Source organism: Pleurodeles waltl, chromosome 3_2, assembly GCF_031143425.1.
Source record: "Pleurodeles waltl isolate 20211129_DDA chromosome 3_2, aPleWal1.hap1.20221129, whole genome shotgun sequence".
In the NCBI taxonomy this organism is placed as follows: Eukaryota; Metazoa; Chordata; class Amphibia; order Caudata; family Salamandridae; genus Pleurodeles; species Pleurodeles waltl.
The window spans coordinates 82,416,592-82,425,038 of NC_090441.1; the positions used below are offsets into that span (position 1 = coordinate 82,416,592).

The 8,447-nt window shown below is 50.3% G+C and overlaps 1 protein-coding gene across 1 annotated transcript; it reads left to right on the forward strand.

Moving 5' to 3' along the window:
* The first annotated feature begins 4,118 nt into the window (after positions 1-4,118).
* Positions 4,119-6,330, forward strand: LOC138286503 (claudin-3-like). The gene has a single exon (XM_069226840.1). The coding sequence runs from the start codon at positions 4,408-4,410 to the stop codon at positions 5,050-5,052; it is 645 nt and encodes a 214-aa protein (XP_069082941.1). The 5' UTR covers positions 4,119-4,407; the 3' UTR covers positions 5,053-6,330.
* Positions 6,331-8,447: the final 2,117 nt, after the last annotated feature.

The window sequence follows — 8,447 nt, forward strand, 5'->3', positions numbered from 1 at the left end:
ATCGTGTGGACAGATAAGCTGCCACCGCCGAACGGCTTACCTGGAAACTCGATGTATATTCACATAATCTCCTAGTGAACGCGCCGGTTGGCATTCACTCATTTTAACCTCCTGATCACATGATTTAGAGAGGTTTAAAGATTACGTATAACGCATACCGACCCACTATGCAAGAAAAACACTTGCCATATTGGAATTGGGTGATTTGTTCTAGAATAAATGGACAAAGGTCACTCAATTCGACCGATTAGATCTACAACACATTATCTGCATCTGCCCGGGTCTGTTAGAACTTCGAAGGAGACTTCTCAAGAGGATGTTGAATGACAGAGCTGTAAGGACCCGTAGGGGTGCCATAGTAGCCTGTTTCAACCTGCATGATCCCCAGCTAAACTGTAAGTTTGTCAAATTCTTGAAACAATCTATGCAAACAAGGGAATGTCCAGGTTTGTAGTGTCAGTAAGGGCACACCCAAAATAGCATGCACAGTCAACTCCCTCTGCTCTCACAGAGTTGACTCTAACTGTATATAGACCAATCTAGTTCACAGTGCTGGCTCGCTACATAGGGAACTACCAGCCATTTCTTTCTGTTCTTCCTAAGCCCAAAGATTGTTTTTTTTTTTTAGAGTAACTGAGTCAGCTCCAGTGGGTCGGGCAGTCACAAACTTTGGAAGACTCTTTCAACCAGGACAGTAATGAACTGATGTGCTTCCACCAAAATTCTACCATCAGCTTGCATAACTTTTATTACAAGCAAAACATTTTATAAGTTTGATTTTTTTCTAAGAAAACCACAATGTAAAATTGTTCCCATCCTTCACTTAACTTTTTTAACTTACATTTAATTACTTTGTATTAAATACCTTAACTTACATTATATTGTTTTTAGCATGCAAAATGGCAAAATTGTTATGGTTTTAATTAACTAAAACAATAAACTAAATCTGAATCTGAAAAAATACATGAAGTGTGCAGTGCATGCAAGGCTGAGAGCATGTACTCAGTGTATGTGTACCAGGGAGTGTCACAATACATGAGGATTGCAGTGCATGCAGGACAAGTGCATTGGCTGGGTGTATGTGTGAGTGGTATAATATATAAAGGTTACATTGCTAGGCAGTGTGTGCATGTTTAATGCGAGTTCTGGATGTATGTGTGTCTTTGAATGGTACAGTACATAGAGGATACAGTACTGGGCACTGTGTGTCTGCTGTATACATGCACTGGGTGTATGATTGCCTCTAAATGGTGCAATATGTAGCGGACACTAGGTTCCATTTTGGGAGACCCGGCATAGTGAAACATGGAGTGGAGGTAGAGTGATCTACCCAGACAGATTTGTGTATTGCTGCTTTCCTGAAAGCTGGGTGGGACACACACTGGAGAGGGGAGGACCAGGCCTCCCCTGTACACTTCAAAGGGTACTCTTTGATTCAGTGAAAGGTTACAAGAATAGGGCCTCAGTGCATCTCAGAAGGGAGATGGGGCTGATAAGAGAATGATAAAGAGAAGGGCTGGGGGCCCTGGGTGAACCTTTTGAAGCTTTTGATATATGTGGCTGACATCTAGGTGTGAACTTAAGTCACTGCCATGGCCTGTATTGTGGGACTATCAGATTTGGAGACATCCATGCTGTGACACTGCTTTTCAAGATAAACAGGGAGCAGAGGAGTATGCACTTCAAAACAAACAGGACCCCAACATAGAACTTCAAAGATGAACTATAAGAAGGGGCGGTTGAGACCCCAAAGATTGTCATCTGTATGGATTGTGTGAGGAAGGAAATCTCTAGAAGAATTCTGCCTTTGGCCAGGACTTGGGGCCAAGGCCTGCTAGTCTCCCTCCTGGGTAAGGGGATATCATCCAGGAAATCCAAGACCACCTGCCCTGGAGTCTGGAGCACCAGCACCTGCCTGCTTGCCAAGACCAGTGTCCCGTGGAAATGAAGAGGACAGCTTTGGAGGGAGCAAGGTCCAGTGGGAAGCCCTATCAAGTGGAATCACTGTGTGACGTGTTAGGACACAACTGCAGCATTGATAGGGTCATTGCCCGTGTGCAAGACTGAATCAGTGACCCCCAAATGCCAGGAGAGACCGCCTTGAAGATAGCTGTAGGAAAGACTGCAGTGTGGTAAGGGCCAAAGCCTTGCACAGCAACTGTGCGGCAAACCTGTATGCCAGGAAGGGCTGCTGTGGTAAAGACAGGCATGAAGGAAGGGCCAAAGCCATGTACGGTAGAGGTGCAGCAACCTCATATGCCAGGAGGGCCACCATAGGGAAAGACTGCTGTGCTGTAAGGGCCGAAGCCTGGTGCGGCAGTGGTGCGGCTGGCCCGTATGCCAGGAGACACTGGCGTGGATAACTGTGCCTTGTTGACTAGGCTGAAGTACAGTGACACCAAGTGCAACAAGGACTGAGATTGGCTCAACCCCATTGGATGAGTGAAGACACTGTGGGAGCACTGTCACCCTAGTAGGACTAAGAACAGGATCATCGTAGTCTTGCTCCCATTGAGAGTGTGTGAACACTTACCCCAAAGGAGAAGCCGCAGGAAACTTCCGATTGCTGCAGGAGTGCGACCGCCTGGGGGAGAGCCTGCACCCGACGAGTACAGCCACTGAGTCTGCGTGGGAACTACTCACCTGACTTGGACTGGAGCCACTGCAAGTGTCTGCAGATGGGGCATACTTCAGGACTCCGAATGCTTCACTTCTGCCGGAGCGGTGAAGACCTGATTCGGGGCTGACAGCCTCAGGAGAACTTGCTGCTATAATCTAGCATGTGTGCGCAAAACACTATTAGCTTTAATTCAGAGTCATAGAGCACTCTTACGATTCAGACTACTAGTGGTGCATACCTTAGATGTTACCAATAGTGAATGGGAAATAACCACAATTGCTAACATGAGGAGTGAGAGGGACAAGGTATCACCAGCTGCCCCGACCTCAGGGGAGGGCTGCGTAATTGTCTATGAATGTGGTATTCTTCCTTTGTTCGGTTAGCAGTGGAAATAAAATACTTCTCTTTTGTTATAAAAGATTTGGCTAGACAATGATTTATTGCTGCTGCGCACATTTTGAGTTGTCAGCCTGTGTTCGGTAATCTGTATCCATACCTTTCCTCGGAACGAGCCTTGGACTGCTTGGACCACGCAACCCCGAGAGTCAAGCACAGAAGGAGTACTTAGTCCAGTTACTCAGGATCCATAGTAAGTGAGGCTCCAGGACATTAGGTGTAAAAGGCCTCAACCCCCTTGCTTGGGCCCTGTAGCCCCTGCATGCCCCTGGGCCATCTGAAAGAGGTTCTGACAGTCTGCGCCCACCTGTCTACTGGTCACGTCATGAGGGTCAGCCCGAGTTAGCCTCGGCAGGCTGTGAACTGTGGTACCACAGGTATCTGCAAAGTGGCACAACAACCTCCCAAATCTAAAAGTCAGCTGGTCAAAAGGATGGGCTGAAGCTAGCCCTCAGTGCAAGTTACTCTGTCAAATAATCGAATTACGAACTGTAATGTAAACCATGTGATTACTTTAATTACAAAAATGCATTCACAGCCATCCTTGCACTCGTTGTAAAGCTCTCTTAACGCTCTCTGGGATTATGTCCATGGTACAGAAAAAAAACTAAATAAACAAAATCACTGGGGCCGGTTGGCAGCTACGGCAGCGTGAGTTCCCTGGACCGGAGGATGCCTTGAGTTTACAGAATACGCGGAGAGAGAGTAACAGTCCACGTCATGCCATGCCTGGAAGACTTTCCTCTCTTCCATGCGTGACTCTTAAGAACTGTGTGTTCCTGGTCTGAAATGAAACCGCCACAAACAAACGGACGGTATCAGGCGACGCATCATCGCAGTTTCGTCCCTCTCTGGCTCTCACATCGTGACTCCCACGCCCACTGCCTCGCGGATACCCACGCTCGCGCACAAGGTGTGGCAGTGATTCTCTCCCGAGACCTTCCTGGTGCGCGCGCTTTGATTGGCTCAGGTTTCAGACAGGGCTCAATGTCCCTCCGGGGCGTGCTGTTTGAAGCTGTCCCTCCCCTACCCGAGGGCTTAGATGTCAGTGAGGTCATCGAAGTCCAACCCTCGCACTATCTGGTATAAGAGACGGCTATCCCTGCAGATCCGTTATAGCAAAGAGCAGACTGCAGCAAGCCAGACCTGCTAACCTCGCACCTGCAAACAAGAGCGATCTGAATCGCACCTGCAAGCGACCCACCATCCGGGATAGACTGCCAGAACTGCACCAGCCAGCAAATAACCGTCTGGGATCACACCAGCCAACGACATCCTCCAGCCTTATACCAGCCAACAACTGATCATCAAGCGTCAGACCAGTCAACACTAGACCACCCTTATATTTGCCTGCATCACACCAGCAAACGCGCTGCTAAAGAACCACCGCCATGTCCATGGGAATGGAGATAGTTGGCATCGCCCTGGCTGTGATAGGCTGGGTGGGCGTCATTGTGTGCTGTGCACTTCCCATGTGGCGAGTGACTGCTTTCATTGGCACAAGTATTGTCACTGCCCAGACGATATGGGAGGGCATGTGGATGAACTGCGTGGTGCAGAGCACGGGGCAGATGCAATGCAAGGTCTACGACTCCATGTTGGCCCTACCTCAAGATCTTCAGGCGGCCCGAGCCCTGGTTGTCATCTCCATCGTGCTGGCCGTCCTAGGTCTCATGATCTCCATCATCGGTGCCAAGTGCACCAACTGCGTTGAAGATGAGTCATCCAAGGCCAAGATCATGATCGTTTCTGGGGTCATGTTCCTTGTAGCTGGAGTAATGGTCCTCATCCCTGTCTCGTGGTCAGCCAACACTGTTATCCGTGACTTCTACAACCCGCTGGTGATGGATTCACAGAAGAGGGAGCTGGGGGCTGCACTCTACATTGGCTGGGCAGCATCTGCCCTTCTGTTGATTGGGGGCGCCATGCTCTGCTGTTCCTGCCCCCCCAAGCAGGAGAAATATCCAGCCTCACGAGTGGCCTACTCAGCAGCCAAATCCACTGGGCCAATCTATGACCGCAAGGACTACGTCTGATCACTGGCATGACCTATGCCACTCTCCCCATCTGATTTCAGACAACCGTGCAGTCTTGAGAAGGACTATGAGACTTGGCCACCATCATCATTTCACACTCATTGCTCCATTTTAGGGAGGAGGCTGGGGGGATTAAAGAGTGGCTGGATTTTTGATTGAGGAAAATGGATGTGTCCACGAGGCACCCATGACTCTGCGGCTGTGCTGCTGTGCAGTCTGCCCTCCGCCAGAGATGTGTGTCACCTTTGACGATTGCCTGAAAAGTTGGGACATCGAGTGACTTTCTGCCAGTGCACTGCACTTTCTGTAGCAAGGCAACCCCAACAGGACAGAGACAAAGGCTTTCATTGACTTTTCTTTACGACATTGTCAACTGGTGGAAGAATCAGAGAACTGAAGTACAAGAGAAGACGCCTACCGATGCTGGGGTGTAGTGAAACCGCACTCTGAAGAGGGGTTTGCGAGGGTTGGGTACTATGAGATTCACTACTGTTCACTTGAGTAATGTTCAGTCTAGCGTTGTGTTGATCATACAGGGAAGGGGCATTATGAAGAGCGACCTCCAAGGAGCAGGAAAGGGTTAATAACATTGTGTGATTGTGGGTGGAGGAAGGTAGTGCAAAGTTACAAGGAACAATATGCCACACATTTCATGACTTCCCCCTCCCCCCAGCCGCACGCAAGCTATTCCCACTTGTCAGGAGGAATGCAGGGGCATTATGGGACGGCCGCGTTAACTAAGCCTGGACCCAGGCAGGCTTGCTGGTAAGACCACCAGGCTCTGAGAAGATTCCATGTTCCACTGCTACATTTATGCCCCATTTTTGGACTGCCACAGCTAGAAGGAATGGTAGAGCCCTGAATTCATACTAGTGGCACCCTGGGATGCTGGGTGGGAAGGAGGAGGGGGTGGGGGAAGCTGTACCTGCTAATTTGTCTTCTTTGCATCCATTTGTTTGTTCATCCCGCTGTGTGCTCTGCCCCACCCCACCCTCCAAGGGCAGGTTCCAGGATGTGGGTTGCGGCATTGCGCTCCGGTTCCGCCTAGGCTGCTCCCCATACTCTATCATTCTCACAGCCAGTGATGGAAAGTCGGGGTAGGGTGAGGGCTGACGGGGTAGGGTGAGGACTCTCAGACCCCGGGTTTCTTTGCACGAAATAGGGGTTCACCTCCCTGCAGAAGTTCAGTACCCGCGCACACTGAAGATTTCCTACCCTGAGTCCAGGCTTATTTATCTGTGCATCAGGTTCATTGTCATGTATGGGGCAGCTTACGTGGGGATTGGGGGGTGGGGGTGGGGGGGGGGAACAGGGTAACAATTCCACATTGTGTCTGGCCGTATTTTTTGCTGTTTGCCTTTGTAATAATAAGTTGCCAAATTTCATCAGGAACGCTGGTTTTCCGCAGAGTGAAAGTAGCGCTACAACGAGGCGGCTTTTCCCTGCAGTCGCATTGCCCCATTTCTGTTTTCTGTGCGCGTTGCCGAGCGCCTCCTGGCCCTGGCAGCTCACTTGGGCGTTACCTGTCTCGTGCAGGCAGATGGCAAATGGCCTATAACCCGGCGTCAGCACTTGAAGGGCTCAGAAAAGTGTGTATGGCGGTGGGGTGGGGGCGGGGGGGATGCTGCATAGGAGAAGCCCCAGAGGAAAACATCTTGGCAACGGTAGGAGGGGAAGCGAGGCTGCAGAAAAGAGGCAGCAAGGTGTGAGAAGGCCCACGGGAGGTGGGGGCACGGAGTGATAGATGCCACCGAGCGATGTGCACAGAGGGCTCCAGGTAGATTGGGCTTGAGAAATGAAGAGAGGGGGGATGAGAGATGACAATATGGAGCGATGCCACTGGGAGGTTTGGAGAGATGACCAGAGATAGATGGGTCCAGTGAGAGATGAAGAGAGGAGGGGAATGAGAGGGAGAGATGCCACTCAGAGGTGTGGAGATGTGGGCCGAGATGGATAGATGCGATGAGAGAGAGGGAGAAATGAGGGAGGAAGAGATGCCACTCTAAGATGTGGAGATAACGTCCGAGATGGATAGATGCAATTAGAAGAAGAGAGAGAAATGAGGGAGGGAGAGATGCCACTCAGAGGTGTGGAGAGAGGGCCCGAGATGGATAGATGCGATGAGAGAGAGAGGGAGAACTGAGGGAGGGAGAGATGCCACTGAGAGGCGTGGAGAGAGGGCCCGAGATGGATAGATGCGATGAGAGAGAGAGAGAGAACTGAGGGAGGGAGAGATGCCACTGAGAGGCGTGGAGATAACGTCCGAGATGGATAGATGCGATGAGAGAGAGAGGGAGAACTGAGGGAGGGAGAGATGCCACTGAGAGGCGTGGAGATAACGTCCGAGATGGATAGATGCGATGAGAGAGAGAGGGAGAACTGAGGGAGGGAGAGATGCCACTGAGAGGCGTGGAGATAACGTCCGAGATGGATAGATGCGATGAGAGAGAGAGGGAGAACTGAGGGAGGGAGAGATGCCACTGAGAGGCGTGGAGATAACGTCCGAGATGGATAGATGCGATGAGAGAGAGAGGGAGAACTGAGGGAGGGAGAGATGCCACTCAGAGGTGTGGAGATGTGGCCCGAGATGGATAGATGCGATGAGAGAGAGAGGGAGAACTGAGGGAGGGAGAGATGCCACTTAGAGGCGTGGAGAGAGGGCCCGAGGTGGATAGATGCGATGAGAGAGAGAGGGAGAACTGAGGGAGGGAGAGATGCCACTTAGAGGCGTGGAGAGAGGGCCCGAGGTGGCGAGAGGTCACACAGAGGAGGAGGGAGGCACAGAAAGATGGGAAGAGAGTCCTTTCTCGCGAGTGGGTCGTAGGTCTCTCCCTCCTCACCCCAGCCCTGCACACTGTGCCCGAAGCACCCCAGGGTTGACTGGGTCTATGCCTCCTATATTTTGCTGTTGTAGCGCTTTGCCCGTTTCCAGGAGAAACCAAAGCTCTGTTGGTTCTTATTGTTTTTTGTGATTTATTGTATTTTCGCCTATGCAGTTCACATTTCTTGCTGTTTATATTAAGTTAAACTTTTGAATAAAAGTCAATGATTTAAAAAGACCTTTCCTTTGTCTCAGACTCTTGTGCATGAGTTGAATAAACGATACACTGCTGTCGGAGGAGACATACCAGCTTTAACCTGGAGTCCATACCTGTCAGTGATTAACCAAAATTCTGTATGTACAAAATGACAACATAAACGCATCCACCCACTGGAAATGCAAGAAGAGCCCCCAGCGGTACAAGAGGAGTTTATGCCCCACCGCAAAAAAACTGGAAGCCTGCTCTAAGGAGAAGGTCTACTTTTAGGGTGCGAATAAGTGTAAGGTACACGGATGAACACGGACAGACCGTCCTGGTTTTTTAGCCAATAGCGCGTCATCTGCTGGAACTTCC